At 38.8% G+C, this 24,643-nt stretch overlaps 1 protein-coding gene across 6 annotated transcripts in view; it reads right to left on the reverse strand.

Moving 5' to 3' along the window:
* The window catches only part of MMAA (metabolism of cobalamin associated A), a 54,320-nt gene that overhangs the window by 23,972 nt on the left and 5,705 nt on the right, over nt 1-24,643 (reverse strand). For 2 of the 6 annotated variants that reach the window (XM_043485191.1, XM_043485183.1), the window contains exon 1: nt 780-1,585. Coding sequence is in view for 1 of the 6 variants with exons in the window: in XM_043485229.1 (XP_043341164.1) it covers nt 1,751-2,018 (268 nt within the window). In the remaining 5 variants the exon portion in view is untranslated. Of the gene's footprint in view, nt 1-779; nt 1,586-1,750; nt 2,220-7,804; nt 7,939-24,643 lie in introns of those variants that run through there. The other 4 variants (XM_043485210.1, XM_043485200.1, XM_043485229.1 and 1 more) reach the window with 4 other exon arrangements.

The following is a 24,643-nucleotide window of genomic DNA, read 5'->3' on the forward strand; positions in this document are numbered from 1 at the left end:
AACTTCTGAAGCAAGAACTCTGGAGGTGGGGGCCATGCCTGCCACTCTCTCACAAACCTGCCAGGTGATTATGATGTAAGCTCAAATTTGAGAACCCAGTGCCTGAGGATAAAGTCTAGTCTGGTATTGAAGGGTCTCCCAAACTAGTTTTCCTCCATTTACTGTACTGGCCTTCTCAGACTTCTACTAAGAAGAGTTTACTTATGATCTTCCAAACCTCCTATTCACTTTCCCAACTGAGATTTTACTCACTGGTTACATTCTCTTTTCTTTCTTTCTTGAAATATTTATTTACTTAGCTGCTTCACATTGATTCTGCAGCATGCAGAATCTTTAGTTGTGAGATCTTAGTTCCCCCACCAAGGTATTGAATCCAAGGGACCCCTACATTGGGAATCCAGAGTCCTAGCCACTAGACCAACAGGGAAGTCTTCACTGGTTACATTCTTCTCCTCCATGAGGCCTCTCCTCACCCAGCTTAAATCCCACTGTTTTCTTAAATCCCTTCCTGACAGTTTCCAGGAACTTTTTTCTCTTTTAATTCCAATTATTTCTGAGTACTCAGGTGATAATCTGCAGATGTCACAAACTGGCTGTTCCTGGCCCATAGAGGGTATGTGAGTGCATAGCGAATTGGTTGCCAATAACAATAAAAATCAAGAAATATTACAAAGATAGAGATTTTTGGCCTGAGATGGGGAAAGTCAGATCTGTGCATGAGGGACCCACATTCCCACATGGCAACAATCAGCGGAGGAGCAAATGTTTCCAGTACTCACCAGCTCTTTCCATGCCAAATATAGGTTTTTAGACGTCTTCAAATATCTTAAACCATAACTTACATTTCTTATGCAACTTTTTATGTGTTGTTTTTTGGCTCTCTTAATAGAATACAGCCCTTAAAGGAACTGAACTGTCCTGGCTTTCATTACCTTGAACACAAAACGATGTGAGGTTTTCACTATACAAAAGAATATATTCTGGACATTATAGACCCCCAAACAAGCAGAAGTGTACACAGGCTTTTGGGAAACTCTTGATTTTCTACCAATTTGGAAAAGCTATAGTAGTGTTTGTTTTCCAAAGTATGTTAGGGCACAACTCTCAAGGTAATTAAAAATTTTCATGCCCTTTTGGCTTAGGCTGTCTTTCATAATAACAATTTGTATTTATCTTTCATAGTGATAAACACAAATTACTTGAATACAGTCTGTCTGCTGGAAGAGATCTAGCCCACGCCCAGCACGGTATTTCACCGAACCTCGATGCTGTGACTTCCTATCTAAGCCCTATTTTTATTTACAGATTTTTATTCCGTTAAAGACGAGTTTTAACCTCCCTCTTGGGTAGTTGCTACACTGAACTACAGTGCCTTTTTAGAGGCCACCGTCTGGTTAACCATTTGCCAGCGGCGAAGTAGGAGTCACTTTATAAAAACTGTCTTACCGCGGCACAACGGTAAAATCACAAGCTTGTCCAAAATAATGAAAGATTTAACACGCTGTTCACCGAGAATCTCCTTTTTCAGGAGAAAACCAACCAACCTTCCCTGTGAACCCATTTTGCCGACGCTTGCTCGTTCACACGTTTCCCGCACCCCTATCATCATCGGACTCAATCCCAGTCTCCTCTCCCTTTCCCCTCCCCGAATTCTCCAGGGGGCGCCCCAGACGCAGAGAGCCCCCGGCGGCCTGAGGCACGAGCCTGGCCCCAACCCGGACGCGGCGCGCAGCCCCCGCCCCGTACTCACCCGCCCGCGGCCGTAAAAGTGCAGGGCCCTCCTGCCCCGCCCCTTCCGGCGGGCCGCTTCGCCCCGCCCCGCGCTCTCCCGCGCGCAGGCGCAGCGCCCACTGCCGGGTGTCGCGCCCCGGGGAGCGACCCAGGGCCGGGCGGTGGCGAGGGGCGTGACCTGGGTCCCGGCGGGCGTGGCCGCGGGATTCCGGTGTGTGACGCTGGTCCAGGGAGCCTGAAGGCCTGGCGGCGTTGTCGACGGTGGGGAAGTCCGCGGGGCTCCCCATGGGGCGTCGGACATCTGTCTGAGAAGTGCAGCAGAGAAGGGCGGTTGACGGTCTTTACGGATAGCTTTTGCCCTCCTGTATGTTCACATCGGCTCCAAACTGCTACTGCTGTCACTTCAGTCGTGTCCGACTCTGTGCGACCCCACAGACGGCAGCCCACCAGGCTCCCCCGTCCCTGGGATTCTCCAGGCAAGAATACCGGAGTGGGTTGCCATTTCCATCTCCAATGCATGAAAGTGAAAAATGAAAGTGAAGTCGCTCTGTCGTGTCGGACTCTTAGCGACCCCATGGACTGCAGCCTACCAGGCTCCTCCACCCATGGGATTTTCCAGACAAGAGTACTGGAGTGGGGTGCCATTGCCTTCTCCGTCGGCTACAAAGGCGGAAAGTAAAGTCCTTCCTCTCCCGGCCTCGGCGCTTCGCGAAGCCGGGGAGATGGAGGTCTAATCCGGTCCGGATCCGTGCAGCCAGCGGCGGTCCCAGCCACAGATCTTTTCCTAAGGCTTCCTGGAAGCTTAAAAATATATGGGTGTACATATGTTCCCCCATTTATATATGTATTCATATATATATATGTATATATACACACCTATGGCTGATTCATATTGATGTATGGCAGAGGCTAAGACAATATTGTAAAGCAATTATCCTCTAATTAAAAAATAAGTATATGGGTGGAGGGCGAGATATGGGTCGTTTGATAATCTGGTGAAATTAAGGGAACTAAAACTCGGCAAACAATTTCCAACCTGTAGGAGTAAATGCTCAGTGTTTAGTTGAAATAGAACTCGAGTTTTTAAAGCATGGCGTGGTTTGTAACAGCTGAAGGGCTCTCAGTTTTTTCTCTTACAAGTTACCCATTTGTACTGATTCAGTTCAGCTCAGTCGTGTCCGACTCTTTGCGACCCCATGAATCGCAGCACGCCAGGCCTCCCTGTCCATCACAAACCCCTGGAGTTTACTCAAACTCATGCCCATCGAGTCCGTGATGCCATCCAGCCATCTCATCCTCTGTCGTCCCCTTCTCCTCCTGCCCCCAATCCCTCCCAGCATCAGGGTCTTTTCCAATGAGTCAACTCTTTGCATCAGGTGGCCAAAGTATTGGAGTTTCAGCTTCAGCATCAGTCCTTCCAATGAACACCCAGGACTGATCTCCTTCAGGATGGACAGGTTGGATCTCCTTGCAGTCCAAGGGACTCTCAAGAGTCTTCTCCAACACCACAGTTCAAAAGCATCAATTTTTCGGCGCTCAGCTTTCTTCACAGTCCAACTCTCACATCCATACATGACCACTGGAAAAACCATAGCCTTGACCAGATGTTGCCAAAGTAATGTCTCTGCTTTTTAATATGCTATCTAGGTTGGTCATAACTTTCCTTCCAAGGAGTAAGCGTCTTTTAATTACGGATTACTATTTCCTAATTTGTGCCAAAACCAAGGACACACGCTCACCGCTGCTGGAAAGTCACCCAAAGAGGGAAGGCTCTCGCCTAAAATGGGGGTGAAAATGAACATGCTTAATATTTGCGACCTCACTGCGAGTCAGAATAGTAACTAAGTTTTTTGGAAACCTGTTAGATCCTTTGTTGTTGTTATTGTTTAGTAGCTAAATCGTGGTGGACTCTGGGACCCATGGATCGTAGTCTGTCAGCCTCCTCTGTCCATGGGATTTCCCAGGCAAGAATACTGGAGTGGGCTGCCATTCCCTTCTCCAGGGGATCTTTGTTGCCCAGAGTTTGAACTCCTCCTGGTTTCTGCCTTCTGGTCTGGTTTCTCCCTCTGGTTTCTGCCGTTGCCAGGTGGGTCTGTACCACTGAGCTTCCCTTGTGGCTCAGCTGGTAAAGAATCCGCCAGCATTGCAGAAGACCTGGGTTTGATCCCTAGGTTGGGAAGATCCCCTGGAGAAAGGAAAGGCTACCCACTCCAGTATTCTGGCCTGGAGAATTCCATGGGCTGTATAGTCCATGGGGTCCCAAAGAGTCGGACTCAACTGAATGACTTTCACTTTTCACTTTCAGGAGGAAGAGTAGTAAAACCTGAGCTTGAGTTCTAGGACTTTTAGGAAATACTGGTATCTCCCATATGTTTGCTGTAATGTAGTAAAGACAATCATTAGGCAATAGCAGGGATCAAATTACAGTGAATAAAAATAGTTGTAAATAGGTTCCTAATTATAATATTATAATTAGCGTCTGGAGCCGAGACCCCAGGCCCCACATATGATTTGCATAATTGCATGTCCATGGGAGGGATTAGACCTTCCTCTGTTACTTGATGTTGAGTCTTACTGAATATGGAACAATAAAAAATGAGTTAAGTCTTCCTTACCATTTTTATTATTCTTATTTAGACTAAAAGACAGCCACTTTTATCCCAGAGTAATTGTAGATCCAAGAAAAGTCAATTACAGAAACTAAAACTGAAGGCTAAGGCAGAGAGGCTGATGGAAAGAACACGTAAGCAGTCAGATCTGGTTTTAGATCTTAGCTCCTGAACACACTGAATAAAATAACGATAGAATTTGGGAGAAGCTTCTTTCTTTAAGCCAGGAGCTGAGCATTAGGACAGTGTTTTGTGGTGGGTTTTGGAAAACTTTATGAAAGCTCAGTTTGCATACCGTAAGGAAATGAAGTTTGTAATTTTAAAATGATTTTTAATCCTTACCTGCTTTTTCACTTCAAACTCTAAAATATTTTAGTGCATTTCACTTTTTTTTCCCCTTATCTAAGTTTTCCCTGAAGCATATTCCATGGAACATTAGTACTTCGCAAAACGTTAATAATTACTTCATGGAAAAAAAACTCTAGCATCAATACTGAGTAAAACACAAATTATTGGAAGTACAGTGGTGTAGCATTCTTGTCAGAACATTTAGAATCTGTTCTGATGTTCTAACATTTAGAAACACAGCTTGAATCTGTGAAGAAACAGTTTAATTCAGAATGTGATTTGTTTGGACTTTTCCATAATGTCAGTATCATGAAAGACAAGCAAGACAGAAGTACTTGTCTGCATTAGTGGGCAACTGTGATTTGGATAGGAGTATGGATTTTTTTAGTCACTAGCCTGCCAAGCTCCTCTGTCCATGGAATTCTCCAGGCAAGAATACTGGAGTGGGTAGCCATTACTTCCCCAGGGGACCTTCCGGTCCCAGGGATCAAATTCCTGTCTCCCGAATTGCAGGCAGATTGTTTACCATCTGAGCCACCAGGGAAGCCCAGGGAGAAAATACGGCATTATGTTAATTATTGTGGTTCTTTCTTTCAAATTTTCTATAGGTTTGAAATTTTTTTTAACACTTAAAATGTTGGGAAAAAATGTAGCTAGCACTTACCTTTTAAAAATGCATAGGTTCTGCTTATTTATAAGAAAATGAAAAATTCATTTATATGCTATGCTATGCTTAGTTGCTCAGTTGTGTCTGACTCTTTGCGACCCCATGGACTGTAGCTTGCAGGCTCCTCTGTCTATGGAGATTCTCCAGCCAAGAATACTGGAGTGGGTTGCCATGCCCTCCCTCCCCCTGGGAATCTTCCCATCCCCGGGATTGAACCCACATCTCCTGCATTGCAGGTGGACCTTCTGAGCTACCAGGGAAGCACAAGAATACTGGAGTGGGTAGCCTATCCCTTCTCCAGGGTATCTTCTCAACCCAGGAATTGAACCGGGGTCTCCTGCCTTGCAGGTGGATTCTTGACCAGCTGAGCTACCAGGGAGCCCTCATTTATATACTAGTTCTCTTATAATCTGACCTTGAGATAGGTGTACCATATTTAAGAACTATATATAGGAAGTCATTTGAGAAATGATCTCATTCTTCAAGGCATGATATTGCATCTGTACCCTGAGGTCCATTAATTGCCAACCAAAGCAATGTTCATGTGTATTATCTGCCCCACTTTATGCTGTGTATTCTACATTAGAATTTTAGCATAAATGAATTCTTGTAATCTGTCAATAGTTTTAAAAATGTTCCTCTATGCCTACAAATATTTACTGAGTGACTACTATGTACCAGGCACTATATTAGGTTCTGAAGATACAACTGTCATCAATATAGATAAAGCCCCTGCTCACATAGAGTTTATATTTAGGGAGCAAGAAAAAAAACACAGAATAAACATTCCAATACAAAAGAAAATGATTGTAATTGCTATGTGTTATAAAATAATTAATTAGGGACTAGAGAGTGCCAGGTAAGTGTGGATCTATATAGGGTGAAAAAGAAGACCTCGCTGAGAAGGTGAGGGGTGAGTTGTGGATATCTAAGGAAAGCACATACTAAAAATAGGGAATGGCTTACTCGGCATAGTTGAAGAATAGTAAGGAGACTAGAGTGAATGGATAATAGAAGCAAGAGGGAGAGTAGTAGGAGATGACATCAGAGAGGTAACCAAGGCCAGATTTCGTAATATAATTTCGGATGAGCTTTAGCTTCCTTTCTTAAGAGAGTTAGATGGATGTAGTGCTGTAATGAAAGAGCGTAGCATGTTAGCTGTTGTTACTGGATTCATTTTCTATTGCTGTTGTAAGATAATTACCATAAACTTGGTGCTTTAAAAGAACACAAATATATTATCTTAACATTCTGCAGGTCTAAAGTCCAATACAGGTGTCTCTGGGCGTGAGATCAAGGCATCAGCTGACTGCTTCCTTTCTGGAGGCTCTAGGGAGAAGCTGCTGCTTTGACCTTCCCTGATGCTAGAGGCCTCTAACATCCCCTGGCTTTGGCCTCTTTCTTCCATCTTCAAAGCTAGTAACATTGGTCAAAGATTTCACTGGTCAAAGAACTTTAAAGAATTGGGTGATCAAATTAAGCCCACCCAGATCATCTTTCCATTTCAGGGTTCTGCAAAGTCACTTTTCCTCATAAGGTAATTTATTCCCAGATTCTGGTGATTGGAGTACGGACATCTCTGGGAGAGTCTGTTCTGCTTGTCCCAGTCCACCCTCTGGCTCCTAAAGACTCATGTCCATTCATATGCAAGATCGATTCTCCCCCTCATAAAGTCCCTCAGATTTTCAACCCATTACAGCATCTCATCTAAATCTCAAAAATCCCAAACATCACCTACATCTAAGGTATAAGTGAGTATAATCCACGCTGGGGCAAAAATCCCTTTCCATTGTAGACCTGTGAAACTAGAGAACAAGCCCTCTGCTCTCAGAATACCATAGAGGAGTTCCAGGAGAGCAGTGATAACCATTACCTTTCAAAAAGGGAGAAAATGGAAGGAAGGAGTCAGAAGCCCAGACAATTACAAAATCCAATCTGGCAGTCTCCATTAAGTTTCAAGGCCCAGGAATCATCCTTTGTGGCTCTTGGTTCTGCTCCCTGGGCTCAAGGCTTCACCCTCTAGGCGCTGTGAATTAGGGCATGGATGGCTTTGAGGGGCTATTATTCTGCTGCCTATTACAATCAATGTTATCATTAGACTTAGTTTTATTTTGTATAATCTTCATTTAGCAGTGGTTCTTCAGATCTTAAGCTTCTCCATAAGCCCCAGTCAAGTGATTAATTACCTTTACACAAATCCACAATTAGTACCTGAGGAGCTCACTGTTTTAAGGAACTATTGTATATCATTTCATGGTAAATGCCATGTAATTTCTCCGTTTCTTCTATTTAAATGGAAAATAATACTTTCATTTTTATACACATCGTATTTTCCTTACATGTAGTTAATTTATCCTAGAGTTAGTGACTTCTTCCAAGCCTAAAAGTACATATATTTCATTTTATGGCATAAGCAAAGTTTTACAACTTCTAAGGTCATCATTCTCACCTTTTAAGGATGCTGGAAACCCATATCTGCCTCCCAGCAGGTGGCAGCAAATCAATACTCGATAAGGTGCTGTAAAATCATTGTTTTCTCATCCTGGTAAACATTCTTTGATGTTGCAGACTGGCTTTTCTTAGCTAGAAGAGCAAAAACAATATTGCCAAATTATAGGAATTTATATCAACTAGTTGTGGGAGTATATTTATGTGATTAAATTGTATTATATTGTTATATTAATATTGTTCCTTGCTTGTCTCTCATAGAACCCAAAATCCATTTGTAAGCAGTTTTGTTGGAATAATAATGCCCATATGTTATCTATGTAGATAAACAGTACTCTCCATAGCCATTAATTGGCTAATATCCATCAACATAGCATTTTGAAATTTATGAGACAGATAAAGTATTCTTAGAGGGAAAAATTATATCCCCTGGAGAAGGAAATGGCAACCTGCTTCAGTATTCTTGCTTGGAAAATTCCTATGGACAGAGGAGCCTGGTGGGCCACAGTCCATGGGGCCACAAAGAGTCAGATGACTTTGCGACTAAACCATCAATCACCACCATTGCAAAAGAGTTAATGTTCTAAGTCAAGGTCAGCAAAATGATCCATGGGCCAAATCTAGGGCAGAGCCTGCTTTGTTTAGTACACAATACAAAGCTCCTAACAAAATTAAAAAATAAAGAGACAAATTGCCAGTACATGGAGTGAAAGATCACTAAAGATCCTATAGACATTAAAACACTGATTCTCAACCAGAGCTGTCGGTCCCCAAGGAACATTTGGCAGTGTCTAGAGACATTTTTGATTTTCACACTATCAGCATCCCTTGGGGAGTAGTCGGGATACTACTAAACATTCTGCAACATATAGAACAGTCTCCCACTAGAGTTTTCTTGCCCCAAATATCAATAGCTGTTCAGTGGCTCAGTCGTGTCTGACTCTGTGACCCCATGGACAACAGCACGCCACCTTCCCTGTCTGTCACTATCTTTCCAAGTTTGCTCCAACTCATGTCCATTGAGTTGGTGATGGCATCCAACCATCTCATTCTCTGTCGCTCCCTTCTCCTGTCCTCAATCTTTCCCAGCATCAGGGTCTTTTCCAATGAGTTGGCTGTTCTCATCAGCTGGCCAAAGTATTGGAGCTTCGGCATCAGTCCTTCTAATGAATATTCAAGGTTGATTTCCTTTAGAATTGACTGGTTTGATCTCCTTGCATCTAAGAGACTCTCAAGAGTCTTTTCCAACACCACAGTTCAAAGGCATCAGTTCTTCAGCACTCAACCTTCTTTATGGCCTGACTCTCATGTCTGTATGTGACTACTGGAAAAACCACAGCCTTCTATATGGATCTTTGTTGGCAGTGATATCTCTGCTTTTTAATATGCTGTCTTGTGTTGTCATAGCTTTTCTTCCAAAAAGCAAGCGTCTTTTAATTTCATGGCTGCAGTCACCATCTGCAGTGATGCTGAAACCCAAGAAAATAAAGTCTGTCACTGTTTCCATCGGTAGTACTGAGGTCAAAAAATTCTAATTCACATCTTAAGAGGAGAATATTATAAACAAATTTAGATCAATAAGATTTGATAACTTAGAATAAATGAACAAATTCCTGGGAAAACAAAATCTACCAAAACCAAGAAGAAATAGAAGATCAGAGTAGTTGTACATTTACTACAGAGTCTGAATTCATGACCAAAAACCATTTTACAAAGAAAACTCCAGACCCAGGTGACTTTACTGGTAAACTCTCTCAACATTTAAAGAGCACATAATGTCAATCTTGCATAAACTCTCTGAGAAAAGAGAGGAGAAAATATTACCAATAAATGTTATAATAACTGGATAACCCTCATAGAAATATCTAAGTGAACATTAGAAGAAAATAATCACAGACCACCATCACATCTATAAACATAAGGGCAAAAATCCTATTCGAAATACTAGTAAATTGGACACAGCAATATAGAAAAGGATACAATGGTCAACTGGAGTTTTTCCAAGAATGCAAGGTTGGCCTGACATTTAATCAAACAATGTAATTTAACAACATTAATAGAAGAGAAATAATTCTGTGATGTCTCAGTGAATCCAGAAAAAAACAATTTGATATATTTCCAATTAATTACAAAAACAATCACAAAACTAGAAATTAGAACTGAGTTTATGTTATGAAGACATGTATAGGTACTGTAAGACCAACAGCTGCTATCATGTTTAGTGGTCAATTAGTCAATTCTGAGGAAGGTGGTGAGACTGTCTGCTCTTACCACTTCTATTTGGCTGTGTATCAGAGGTCTAGATGGTACAATAGATGAAAAATAACTAAAATAATAGAAGGTATAAAGATTAGAAAAGAGTAGTAAAACTGCCTCTTCACAGTGGTCTACATAGAAAGTCTAATTCTTAAACTATTAATTGCCTTTTGATTAATAGATTAAATTAAGTAATTGTCTTTAAATTAACAAATTGCCCATGTAGATTATCTTTGGAATCTACTAGAATTAATCACTGAAATTAGTGAGCTCACAGGGTAAAAGATCAGTATATGAAAAATCAATATTTCTATATAATAACAAGCAGCAATTAGAAAATTAAAAATTTAAATGTACCATTTATAATAGTATTATAAATGCCTAGGAATAAATTCAATGAAAGGTGAGAACTCTACTCTGAAACTACAAAGCATTGCTGAAATGAAAGAAGATCTAGGTAAATGGAGATATATACCATATTCGTGCACACAGAACATATACCAAGACAGACCATGCTTCAGGCATCTCAACTCATTTATATGGATTCAACTCATGCAAAATTTGCTCTCTGGCCACAATGAAATTAAAATAGCAGTCAGTAATAGAGGGATTTCTGAAAATCCCCAAATTTCAATAATCAAAGGCATAGATTTTCTAGACTGCTTGCCACAGAAGTTCAGGTTGACACAGAAGACATTTTTCTGCTCTGCACAACCAGTTGAATGACATAAGAATTGACTATGGACATGTTAATCCCCATTCCAACCAGCTCGGCACCGCCCTGAGACTGGGTATGCTGGGAGCAGTGGCAGACGGCTGTTATACCCTGGAATATTGCACTGAAACAGAGTTACAGCATGTTTAAAATTCATGAAATCGTTCTCATTTCTTGTTTTCTTTCCCTCACAGTCTGAAAATGCTGATGAAGAATGTGGGAACAAGACTGTGTAGCTGACAAAACAAAAAATCTGGTACTGGACGGCTTTTGATGAATTTAATAAGTAGAAAGATAATGAACACAAAGTACATTTGCATAATGGTGTAACAAAAACTTATTGAATGATGCTAACTATCTGAGGAAACCACAGTTGGAAACTGCATGTAAGACTGGTTCTGGCAAGAACCCCGATTCCACTCAGTCATGATGTATGGTTTTATGGGGGGTAGGGAATACCTCACATGCTTTATTTTCACTGATCTTAAGTAACTTTTTCATCCTGTTTTTCTAATCAAATAATTAAAATTCATTTTTAATAGAAAAATTTCCAACACCTAGATTTGTCCTAAGTGTATTTTTTTCAAGGATTTATAAAAGTAAACATTTCTATTTAATAGACCTTTGAAAGGATTTGGGGCTATAAATCGTTTTTAATATTTGAAAGTTTTTTTCCCACCCTTGAAAATGATGTTATGTTGCTCCCTTCATAATTATTTCTTTTGACTGTGAATTATAGTTAATTTAGCCAGATGCTTTTCAAACTTCACTTTGTAAGTAGAGTTAAAAAGACCTTTTTTCCCAGTAGTTTCCTTCCTCTTTTCTAAAAAAAAAAAAAAAAATTCATTTTAAATATTTTTTTAGTATCTACCTTTTGCAGTTTTTAACTTCATGCTACTTTTAAATATAATATAATTATTCACAATCAGCTTCTCTTTATTCATTTATTGGGCTGCACTGGGTCTCAGTCGCTGCATACAGGATCTTCCGTCTTTGTTGCAGCATGCAGGATCTTAGTTGTGGCGTGTGGGATCTAGTTTCCTGACCAGGGATCAAACCCAGGCTCCCCGCATTAGAAGAACTAAGTCTTAGCCACTGGACCACCAGGGAAGTCCCTTTCAAGCTACTTCTGATCATTCTAACAATACACCATTGTGGTATAATTTTCTAAAAAGTGAGGGGAATTATTCTTTCCTGATACTCTTCCTATTAAGTTGGAATGTAAAGGGAAAACCAAACGTGAGGGTTTGTTAACAGCTAATGATAGCTAATGGGCGTCCCTGGTGGCTCAGATGGTAAAGAATCCGCCTGCAATGCGGGAGACCTGGGTTCAATCCCTGGGTTGGGAAGATTCCCTGGAGGAGGGCATGGCAACCCACTCCAGTATTCTTTCCTGGAGAATCCCCATGGACAGAGGAGCCTGGCGGGCTACAGTCCACCGGGTTGCAAAGAGTCGGACACGACTGAGCGACTAAGCACAGCACACAGTGATAGCTAACATTATTCAACTATTTAATGACCACGGTGAACTATTATCATAATGCTAACTGCTCCTCTCACATCCCTGCGAGATAGATGCTACCGGTACCCCCATGCTGTGCAGAAAACGGAGGCTCAAGGAGATTAACCTGGTACCCACACTTATTATAAGTGGTTTGAGCCAGGGTTTGAGTTCATGTCCTTGACTCGTGTCCACATGCTTAATGGTTGATGTTTATTAGGTCTCATTTTGCTGTCTATTTACTAAAGTAACGGGATTACTGTAGATCCCCCAGCTTATGATGACCTCTCTAAGTTCATCATAAGGATGTGATAATATGACACCCCGACTCACTATACACAGCAGATTTTTCCAGTGTGATACACATATTCACCACATGATGGAGCCAATGAAGTGAGAAGCCATGTGCTCCTAGTATTTGACATTAGGCTCAGACCTAAATATAAATGTCAACAGAATGTAATTAAAGGTGTTAAAAAATAAGATTTCTTTTTTAAAAAGCGGCCATAAAGAATTATAGTCTAGAGTGTCTTTTTAAAACATATGTCATGAAAAAAACACAACTATAAAAAGGTTAAGAGTAATTGACTCATAAAAGTTAAAAATACAAAGATAAAAGATGAGCCTTTGTATTCATAGAGAAGTATGTGGGACAGATGTCAGAGACTTCCCCCAGGAAGGAAAACACCAAAGGAAATGAATTAAATGACAGCAGGTGACCTACCAAAAAAAAATAATAAAGAAAGAGACCAGCTGTACAGTGATGGAGCTCCAGGGTCAAATGAATGCATGTTCCAGTAAGATTCCACAGCAAATGCAAATGGGTTAGTAAAAGCCAGTGACTAAAAGACTTTAGAGAACCTTTAAATAGATATGACTGCTTCCTTTTCTAATAAGAATAAGCATTACAATTTTTTCCCTGCAATGTCAAAGATACAACCTACTGTGGAAGGAAGAAGCATTGCTTCTCAGAAATTTATCGAAGCAAATCCTTGCACATTCTATTCGTTACAGTGATCCCAGTGACTCTCAAGCTGTGGTTCTGGCACCATCAGCATGACCTGAAGTTATTAGAAATGGAAATTCTTTGGCCTGCTCTGGACTTACTGACTCAGAAACTCTGGACAAGGGGCTCTGCAGGTGCTTCTGATGCACCTGAAATTTCAGGGTCCACTGTATTATTGGAGGGAAAAAAAAGAAGAAATTTTATCAACATGTTATTTATAATACAAAGATATTAAAAATGATACTCTATCATTAAACAAATGTTTAGTAAATAGTGGAATGTTATTGAAGCATTTAAACATGAGTTTGATGGAGAACTTTTAAATAATGGAAAATGCCCATGATATAAAAAATAATAAAGAAATACTAGAAAAGTCAGGACACAAAATTGATCTCAATTGTGTAAAAACAATTCTCAAAAAAAAAAAAAATAGAAGGAAACAAGGACGACTAGTTAATAGTTGTTGCCTTGGAGTGATGGAGTTGCATACCATTTCTTTCTGCTTTTTAATATTGCAGATACTATTTTCAAATTTTCTATGAGAAGTCATTTCATTCCTATTAAATTCCTATTTTATTCCTATATTTTATCAATATAATGATTAAAGAAGAAGTAAAGAGAGAGGGAGGGACTTTCCAAAGTCAAATACCAGTTAGAGATACCATTCTTGCTCATTTTCTCTCCTAAACATATGGTTACTAGGAAAAAATGGACACAGTGACCGTCCAAGGCATGAAGGAAAACATAGTCATCATGTTATTTATTGAAGAGACAAGATACATAAAGACCATGGTTGATATGTATTCAACTGTGGTATAGTTGGTATACATTTAGTTTGAAAGAGGTTCAGGGAATAAAAACTTAACAGACAATAATCATGTGCTTTACTCTTTCCAGTTAGTGAAAAAATTAAGTTTTCTAAAGTAATGTAAAGGAAAGTGAAAGTCGCTCAGTCCAACAGATTTCTCCAGGCCAGAATACTGGAGTATGTAGCCTTTCTCTTCTCCAGGGGACCTTCCCAACCTGGGAATCAAACTCAGGTCTCCCACACTGCAGGCGGATTCTTAACCAGCTGAGCCACCAGTGAAGCCCAAGAATACTGGAGTGGGTAGCCTATCACTTCTCCAGCAGATCTTCCCAACCCAGGAATCCAACCATGGTCTCATGCATTGCAGGCGGATTCTTTACCAGCTGAGCTACCAGGGACACCCCTAATGTAAAGGAAAATGTCTTCAAATTTAGAAGGGTATAGGCTTGAACATATTACCCCTAAGAAGATTCATATTTTCTACCTGTCGTTTGAATTACAATGACTATACAAATCAAGTAGGAAAAAAATCACCTTAGATGAGTATAATTTTAAAAATTAGTATCTGTGTATCTATCTATCTATCTAATCTATGTTATGTTTATCCTGAATGTTAGACCCAATGTATCATTACTTCTTTTTGACAAGGATCTATAAAATATATGTTAAATATGTATATATAAAATAAATATATATATGTTAAATAAACACACACATATATAAATATATATAACATATAATATATTATATTATATATAATATAAATATATATATAAAAATTTTACTGAGTTTTTTGTGGCTTAATATATTATCATATATATCATATATAATATATAATAAATATATATTATATATTAATATATTTTCATATATTAATATATATTATATATTAATATATTTTCATATGATAATATAATATATATAATATAAATACAAATATATATATATAATTTACTGATTTTTTGTGGCTTAATATATTATCATATTATGATATATGATATATATATGATATTTATATATGATGTATATATTATATTTATATATGATATATGTATGATAATATATTAAGCCACAAAAAAATCAGTAAATTTTTAAAAAATCTGAAATTGAAAAGGTCACATTCTCTACAAATAGTATAATACATCCCAATTTAATAATAAGTGGTCAAACAAAGATGAAAAAAGCAATCCTTTGGAAATTCAGGAAGGAAATTATTCCAAATAAGTCTTAGACCATAAAGGAAATCAAAACTATAATTATAGACCCTTTACAAAAGAAGGATATGAAATAATAAAACTAATGGGATGCATACAAAGATAAACTCAAAAACAAATTCATTATTTAAAATTTTTCAATATTTAAAAAAGAAAGCCTAATGGTAAATGAACTAAGTATTCCACTCAATAAGTTAGAAAATTTAAAAAAAAAGAGAGAGAGAAAGCAATCTATAGATTCAATGCAATCCCTATCAAGCTACCAACGGTATTCTTCACAGAACTAGAACAAATAATTTCACAATTTGTATGGAAATACAAAAAACCTTGAATAGCCAAAGTAATCTTGAGAAAGAAGAATGGAACTGGAGGAATCAACCTGCCTGACTTCAGGCTCTACTACAAAGCCACAGTCATCAAGACAGTATGGTACTGGCACAAAGACAGAAATATAGATCATTGGAACAAAATAGAAGCCCAGAGATAAATCCACGTACCTATGGATACCTCATCTTTGACAAAGGAGGCAAGAATATACAATGGAAAAAAGACAACCTCTTTAACAAGTGGTGCTGGGAAAACTGGTCAACCACTTGTAAAAGAATGAAACTAGAACACTTTCTAACACCATACACAAAAATAAACTCAAAATGGATTAAAGATCTAAATGTAAGACCAGAAACTATAAAACTCCTAGAGGAGAACATAGGCAAAACACTCTCCGACATAAACCACAGCAAGATCCTCTATGACCCACCTCTCAGAATATTGGAAATAAAAGCAAAAACAAACAAATGGGACCTAATGAAACTTAAAAGCTTTTGCACAACAAAGGAAACTATAAGCAAGGTGAAAAGACAGCCCTCAGATTGGGAGAAAATAATAGCAAATGAAGAAACAAACAAAGGACTAATCTCAAAAATATACAAGCAACTCCTGCAGCTCAATTCCAGAAAAATAAATGACCCAATCAAAAAATGGGCCAAAGATCTAAACAGACATTTCTCCAAAGAAGACATACAGATGGCTAACAAACACATGAAAAGATGCTCAACATCACTCATTATCAGAGAAATGCAAATCAAAACCACAATGAGGTACCATTACACGCCAGTCAGGATGGCTGCTATCCAAAAGTCTACAAGCAATAAATGCTGGAGAGGGTGTGGAGAAAAGGGAACCCTCTTACACTGTTGGTGGGAATGCAAACTAGTACAGCCACTATGGAGAACAGTGTGGAGATTCCTTAAAAAACTGGAAATAGAACTGCCATATGACCCAGCAATCCCACTCCTGGGCATCCACACCGAGGAAACCAGATCTGAAAGAGAAACACGTGCACCCCAGTGTTCATTGCAGCACTGTTTATAATAGCCAGGACATGGAAGCAACCTAGATGCCCATCAGCAGACGAATGGATAAGAAAGCTGTTGGAATATTACTCAGCCATTAAAAAGAATACATTTGAATCAGTTCTAATGAGGTGGATAAAACTGGAGCCCATTATACAGAGTGAAGTAAGCCAGAAAGAGAAACACCAATACAGTATACTAACGCATATATATGGAATTTAGAAAGATGGTAACGATAACCCTATATGCAAGACAGAAAAAGAGACACAGATGTATAGAAGAGACTTTTGGACTCTATCGGAGAAGGCATGGGGGCGATGATCTGAGAGAACAGCATCGAAACATGTATATTATCAAGTGTGAAACAGATCGACAGTCCAGGTTGGATGCATGAGACAAGTGCTTGGGGCTGGTGCACTGGGATGACCCAGAGAGATGGGATGGGGAGGGAGGGAGGTGGGGGGGGGCATTCAGGATGGGGAACACATGTAAATCCATGGCTGATCCATGTCAATGTATGGCAAAAACCACTACAATATTGTAAAGTAATTAGCCTCCAACTAATAAAAATAAATGGGAAAAAATAAAAATGAAAAAAATAAATTTAAAAAATGAGAGAGGAAATAAGGATAAAAGCAGAAATTAAAGAATTAGGAAATAAAAAATTATTAGAGCTGTAAATGAGTCAAGTTATATCTCTGGAGAAAAAAATAATACAAAAATGCACTACTGCTGCTGCTAAGTCACTTCAGTCGTGTCCGACTCTGTGTGACCCCACCGATGGCAGCTCACCAGGCTCCGCAATCCCTGGGATTCTCTAGGCAAGAACACTGGAGTGGGTCGCCATTTCCTTCTCCAATGTATGAAAGTGAATAGTGAAAGTGAAGTCGCTCAGTCGTGTCCAACTCTTAGCGACCCCATGGACTGCAGCCTACCAGGCTCCTCTGTCCATGGGATTTTCCAGGCAAGAGTACTGGAGTGGGGTGCCATCGCCTTCTCCAACAAAAATGCACTAGGAAATTCTAATTAAGAAATGCACACATATAAACACACATTAATGCATTTGGAATGAAAAAGGGGATAGAAATACAGATTGAATATAATTTTTTATTATAAAAGACCTCCATTTCCCATAATACGGAAGGTTACATTGCTTAGACCAACTCTCCCAGCTGGAGGGAAGAGCAATTTAAAATGGTGAATTTCCAAGCCAAAATCTAAATAGTGAAGGGACCCCGGAAATATTAGCAGAGCACTTGAACTGCTTTTGCCTAAGAACATTTCCTAAACCAGGCGAATGTTGGCTTTAGTAGCTTTGAAGAGTGTAAAAAACAGAAACGAAAGCCCAGGGTCTACCCAAGGTGAAGATCTAAGATGAGATCCTTCCTTCTTAAAGCCAAGATACCAAAAGAAGGATGAATCGGCGATGAACATACCCAACTTCTTTTTTTTTTAATTTTCTTTTTAACACCAAAAACATTTCATACTGGGGTATATAGCCAATTAACAATGTTGTTATAGCTTCAGGCAAACAGTGAAGGGACTCAGCCATACGTACACAAGTAGGTTGCCTTGGTTTGGAGCAGAGCAGGGGTGGGAAATAAAAACTGTTTCTGTAAAGTTGTAACCATAAGAATGCTTCATATCAACGCTGATGGATCACAAAAACACAATATTTAGTGAAAGAATCTAGATATAAAATACTTTATGTTATATGATTCCATTTCTATGAAGTTTAAAAAAAAAACTATAGTACTTATGGATATTATCAATACTTGAGTGTGAAAACTAAGGGAAAAAAGTAGAAAAGTGATTTTTTTAAAAGTCAGTACAGTCTGCCCTCCATACCCTCCATATGGATTCCCAATCCTTGGATTCAACCACTAACAGGTCAAAAATATTTGGGAAAAAAATATTCCAGAAAGTTTCAAAAAGTAAAACTTGAACTTGCCATGCAACTATTTATATAGCATTTATATTGTATTAGGTATTATAAGTAACCAAGAGATAATTTGAAATACACAGGAGAACGTGTGTAGGTTTACAAGTTAGCCTTAATGAGGTTAACGTTAGGTTTTTGGAAATCACCACAGCACATGTATCACTGGTAAATGTCTTGAGAGTGAAGGATACCTTGAGCACACAGGTTCTGACCCAAAGGAGGTAGTAACAGGGGTCTGCACACCCCCCTTTTGTGAGGAGTAAGGCAGTGGTCCCAAGAAACCATTCCTTCACAAGAGGGCTGGAAGCAAGCATGAGGACTGTTTGAACGTACTTAGTAGTATCTGATGAGGAATAAAAGGCTTCCCAGTGGTAAAGAGTCCGCCTGCAAATGGAAGAGATGAAAGAGACGTGGGTTCGATTCCTGGGTGGGGAAGATCCCCTGGAGGAGGAAATGGCAACCCATGCCAGTGTTCTCGCCTGAAAAATTCCATGGACAGAGGAGCCTGGTGGGTTACAGTCCACGGGGTTACAAAGAGTCGGACACACTGAGCACGCGAACACACACAAAAGGGACCCAAACCCCTGGATTGGTCCCCTACTTCCTGGTGTCAAAACACTTCCACTCACTAGGATGAGATTCTACAGATGGAATAAACTCTCACTAAAGAAGGGGAGCAGTTGATAAGTTTGACAAGCTTCTTTCATAAAAACTTGACTAAGGAAGTTAAAATAAAACAAATTGACAAACATTAAGAACTTTTCTTTATAACAGCAAAACTACTTACAAGGCATGATAAAAAAAATAACTGGTTCACAATATGAACAAAAATTTGTAAATAGGAGACACCATCACAAATAAATGAGAAAAGTTACATAATCAATGGTCTAGGGAGAATTGGATATTTAGGCAGGGAAGAAACAGCGAGGAAGTATGTGAAGCTGAGACGGTCACTGCTCCTCCACTTTGAGATACATAATACAGAGAAGACAGCAGATCTGAGAGTTTTCTGCCTCAGTTAGTAACTCTCCCAGTACTGATTCCTAGGTCTACATCTATCTAATGTATTTATTTAGAAGTTGGAAAGAAATAGAGGCTTCCCAGGTGGCATTCGTGGAAATGAACCTTCCTGCCAATGTAAGAGATGTAAGAGATGCAGGTTCCATCCCTAGGTGGGGAAGATCCGCTGGAGGAGGGCACGGCAACCCACTCCAGTATGCTTGCTTGGAGAATCCCATGGACAGAGGAGCCTGGCGGGCTAAGGTCCATAGGGTCACAAAGAGTCCGACATGACAGAAGCAATTTAGCACACACACACACACAGGTTTAAAGGAATATATAATGTTAGCAGCAGCTATCTCCCAGTTTCTTAATGTTTTCACTTAACCTACAAAGAGCACTTCTTTTACTTTTCTGAATGAAAAGTAACTTCCAATTATGATAGCAGAGATGTACTTTGCTTTGGGGCCTCAACAAGATGATGTAGCTTTGTTTCTCCCTGCCCCTCCCTGCTAAGGACAACTATAAACCCTGGACACACGTCAAGACACAGCCAAGGGAGAACTTGGAAGTGTTAAGAGGAGATGAACAGATTTAAGATCTAGGAAAGTAATACATCTAGCACCTTTACCCAGTTTTTGTTTGGTTTTTCATTTTTAAATGAATTTTTATTGGAGTATAGTCGATTTACAATGTGTTCTGCTGTAACAGCAAAGTGAATCTGTTACACATAGACACATAGCCACTCTTTTCTAGATTCTGTTCCCATACAGGCCATTACAGAGTACTGAGGAGCTTTCCCTGTGCTATGAAGCAGGTTCTCATTAGTTAGCTATTTTATACATAGCAGTGTGTATATGTCGATCCCTATCTCCCAGTTTATCCCCACCCCTGCCTTTCCCCTTCGGAACCATAAGTTTGTTTCTACATCTGTGACTCTATTTCTGCTTTGTAAATAGGTTCATTTGTACCAATTTTTAGATTCCACATATAAGCGATATCTCATGATATTTGTTTTGTTTTAAATCAAGTCTGTTTCTAAGCAGCTCCAAGAGTAGGTAAACAACTTTATTCCAAAGAATTTTTAAGCAAAAAAAACCAAAAACCTAATTTAGGGCTGTCAGTAAATAAAAACATAGGGTGCCTTTGCAGTATTTGTATTTGTTGTTTATCTGAAATTCAATTTAAATAAGCATTCTCTATTTTATCTGGCAACCTAACCTAAACTTAAATGCCTTTTGAATTTCGAGAATTTTGATGGTTATGTTACCACAATTCCTTTTTAGAATAGTAGTTCTTTATTTTGATGGAAGATTATGATCAGCTAGGCGGCTAGATTCTCAGGGGTGGGAATAAGGTATTAGTAATTTTAAAATTGACCCTTCCCCACCCTCTCCACCATCCACCTGTGTCCCAGCCAAGTGATCCTAATGTGCAAAGTTTAGAAAACCTGACCGATGTTTTCAGGTGCTTAAATATGCTCCAGTTTATAGAAAGCTCCATAAAATGGAAAACCAAATTTCCAAAATAATTACCATAATCTAATTTGATGTCTTTAAATACATTAACTGAAGAGTAATATATGTGATATGTCTGACATGGCCACATCATTCTCCAAGCAGCTTATTTTTCACTACATTTCTCTGGAAATTTCAAGCTTTTTTCCCCCTTTTATTCAGGGGAAAAACTGCTAAAGATGATGGTATGAAAGCAAGTAAAACCCTTCCCTAAGCTGAGAGGAAAAGCAATTCAATGTAGTATTTTTAAAATTGTATTTGGTGATGGGCTTTGATTTTAAAGGAGAAGGAAAGAAATTCATAAAAAGCAGATTATATTAAAAGTATGAGCAGTTGCCTTATAGTATAATTCAATATTTATCAAATTCTTTGTGTTTTTCTGCTAAACTTGGAAGGAACAGCTTTGATCTTATGACTAATATTCAACTGTCTACGATAAATATTCTTAGTCCCATTTATGCCAAATTCAAATGTGCTTACTTTGGTTCTTTTCAGTTTCACAAAAAGGAGACAAGACTGAACTGCTGAATGCTTCCTTTTTGATCTTACGTACTATTTCAGCTTGTTGGGATAAATGAGAAACGTCTGCACTCCACTGACTGTGTTAGCCTGTCTTCCTACTGATAAGTGCAGGCAACTACACTGACAAAAGGATCAAAAGTTGTGGGTTCAATTGCTCCTTCCTTTTCTAGTCTATTCGACAGTTCTTGGGAATATCAGCCAATTTTGTTGAAAATGGTTTATTATAAACCTTGAAATAACCATTTCCTGCCTCACATCCCAAATCATTATTTTCCTCACTAGGGATAGTTGATGAGGTATCTTCCAAATATCTTATGATTATCGATTAATGCAAATTGCTGATCAGAAAGAGAACTTACCCTAAAGCCAGTGGTCTCAGGGAGAAAGCCTGGGGCCACCCTGATGGGCAGCTACTAGGCCTTGCAGACTTGATGTATGATCTCTCTTGTAAACACTCAGGTTAAACATACTTCTACAGATTGACCAGAATGCCAATGTATTGATCAGTTATAAAAATGTAACATAGACTTGTCAACAATTCTCTCTACAGACCAATTTCCATTTGAGTCCAAATTTCAATCACAAGAGGAAGATGATATTAATGGCTGGTGTCACTGATCTATACAACTTGATATAGCAGCTCCATTTGGGGGCGTTTATCTTCAACATAGCTATTCTCTAGTTTTGACTAATATATGCCTTTTTTTTAAAATGTATGATTTAACATGCAGTCAGGTTACAGCCAGGTGTTGTCAGGCAAGGGCATATTTCTTATCCCCATGGTGATCTTGCATTATTGATGAAATGAGGCTTTATAAGCTTTTTTGTTTAAAATTTTTCTATGGACCATTTTTAAAGTCTTTATAGAATCTGTTATAATATTTCTGTCTTATGTTTTGGTTTTTTGCCTGCAAGGCATATGGGACCTTAGCTCTCTGACCAGGCATCAAACTCACACCCCCTGCATTAGAAAGCAAAGTCCTAACCACTGGGCCACCAGGGAAGTTCCATGTTTTTTTTAAACAGATTACTCCAGAGTTCAGTTATATTTTTCTCCTTTCATATTCTGAGGAGCATATCAACTTTAAGTTTCATGAGAACAGAAATCTTGTCTATCCCATCCACAACTCTACACCAGAGCCCAAAACAGTGCCTAGAACATAGCAAACACTAAAAGCAACAATGACAATAATAATACTTGAAAGAACAAAGGCTGTTGTCTCTTAGGTGTTCCTATACCACACAAATGTTATTAGAAAAAAGAATGTATGTATATATAGTACCCGTGGATTATTCTGCTTTTTGAGGATCTCAAAGAGAATAATTCACACAGCACTTCCCCTCGACCCATCAATTTAAATTAGATCTCCCTTCCTCCACCTGCCACTTTATGATTCTCTCTTTCGTTCTTCCTTTCCTTCAGCGCTTACCATAATCAGTAGTTTGCAATTTATATGTTTTTATTTAAGGTCTGAATCATAAGCTCCAGAAGCAAGGGACTGTGTCTGTTTCATATATTGCTTGTATTTATAAACCACCTTTATGCTGTGGGCTTCATGATATTTAATAAAAGTCACCTTGAATTTTGCGAGCCAGATCTATCTTGCTCCTAGGAGGAATCACTAATGACTTGAGGACTTTGGCTATCAGGCTAGTTAGAGGATGAGCTATTTTGGAGGGCAGACAGCCATCCCAACACCCTGAAATCCCACCCCAGGGGGAATTCTTGGTCACAGGCATCATCTGTGATGATCACTGTGGATCATCTGTGTTCCCAGGCTAGCTACAGAAGGAAAGAGCAAGGGAACACTTGAGTTCTTGTTTGTTTTGCAGGTTTGAATGTTAAGATAAATTTATCATTTGGATAGGAATCTAGTTGCGTGCTTAATAATCACTATGTTCCGAAAATGTTTATCTCAACTAGTGCACCAGTTAATGGTTCACTTCTGCCCTATTAGATTTTATATATTTAAATGCTATTTACCTCTAATTCTACATTTTTAATTGTGTGTTACGATAGGCAAGTCACAGAAAGAAATCACATGCTTAGAGGTAGTTAAGTAAAACATAGAGGTAGTGATGAAAATGGTAATATAAATAGAACCACAGTAGCATAAATGTAAACAGTGAACAGGAGTCCAATGCAAACAGCAAATGTGAGGCCATATATGTTAGAACAAGTGAATCTTGATGAATAAGTGAAAATTGGATTTTATCAGACCAGCAATCAATTTGCCTCTGGTTTCTATTGCATTGTCTGTTACAAAACTTTGTTAAAGAATGGCAAGAAGCCACAGGGGCTTTTGCATTGCTTTCAAAGTATCGTGACCTTTCTGATAAACCAATTGAGTTTTTCTTGAACAAGCACAAAATAATGCTTTCTAATATGAAATTGATAAATTTTTGTCATTTAAAGGTGGAGAAGAGACCAAAGCTAAAGAAGCATTCATCAAAGTTGTACACCAAACAAAACAAAACATATGAACAAACCAAAAATATAGAAACTACATACTGCTGAAAAGTTTACAAATCCAACTATAAGGCTAATGATAATTACCATGCTCAGGAAGAAACTTTAATTAGCCACTGGGAATTTCATAATCCGAGTGGACTGTTGTACATCATATAATATTAATGCCATTCAGCATAGAAGGGCCATGTCTGTCATGAGCGCTTTCTGGCAGACACTTGGCTTACATTTGGAAAGAATCAAAGATGTGCAGAGTATCAATCAGTGCTTGGCAGAAATGTGCAGAAATAAATGAAAGGGAAGTGCTCAATGACCTACTGGTTAGTTCATTGCTCCACCCCCACACTAGAGATTTTTCATGTAGTTGGCAATTATTTTGTGAGCCATGATGTAAACTGGAAAGATACTGCCAAGGTTGGTTATGAATTTAAGGAGGAAGTGTTTACTTGTTTGGATAAAATGGTTGTGTTTTTAGCCCTTGCTTCATCTCCAGAACGTAGTTGATGAAAGTAGTTAATATATTTAAACTGTGGTCACT

Source organism: Cervus canadensis, chromosome 1 (genome assembly GCF_019320065.1).
Source record: "Cervus canadensis isolate Bull #8, Minnesota chromosome 1, ASM1932006v1, whole genome shotgun sequence".
Lineage (NCBI taxonomy): Eukaryota > Metazoa > Chordata > Mammalia > Artiodactyla > Cervidae > Cervus > Cervus canadensis.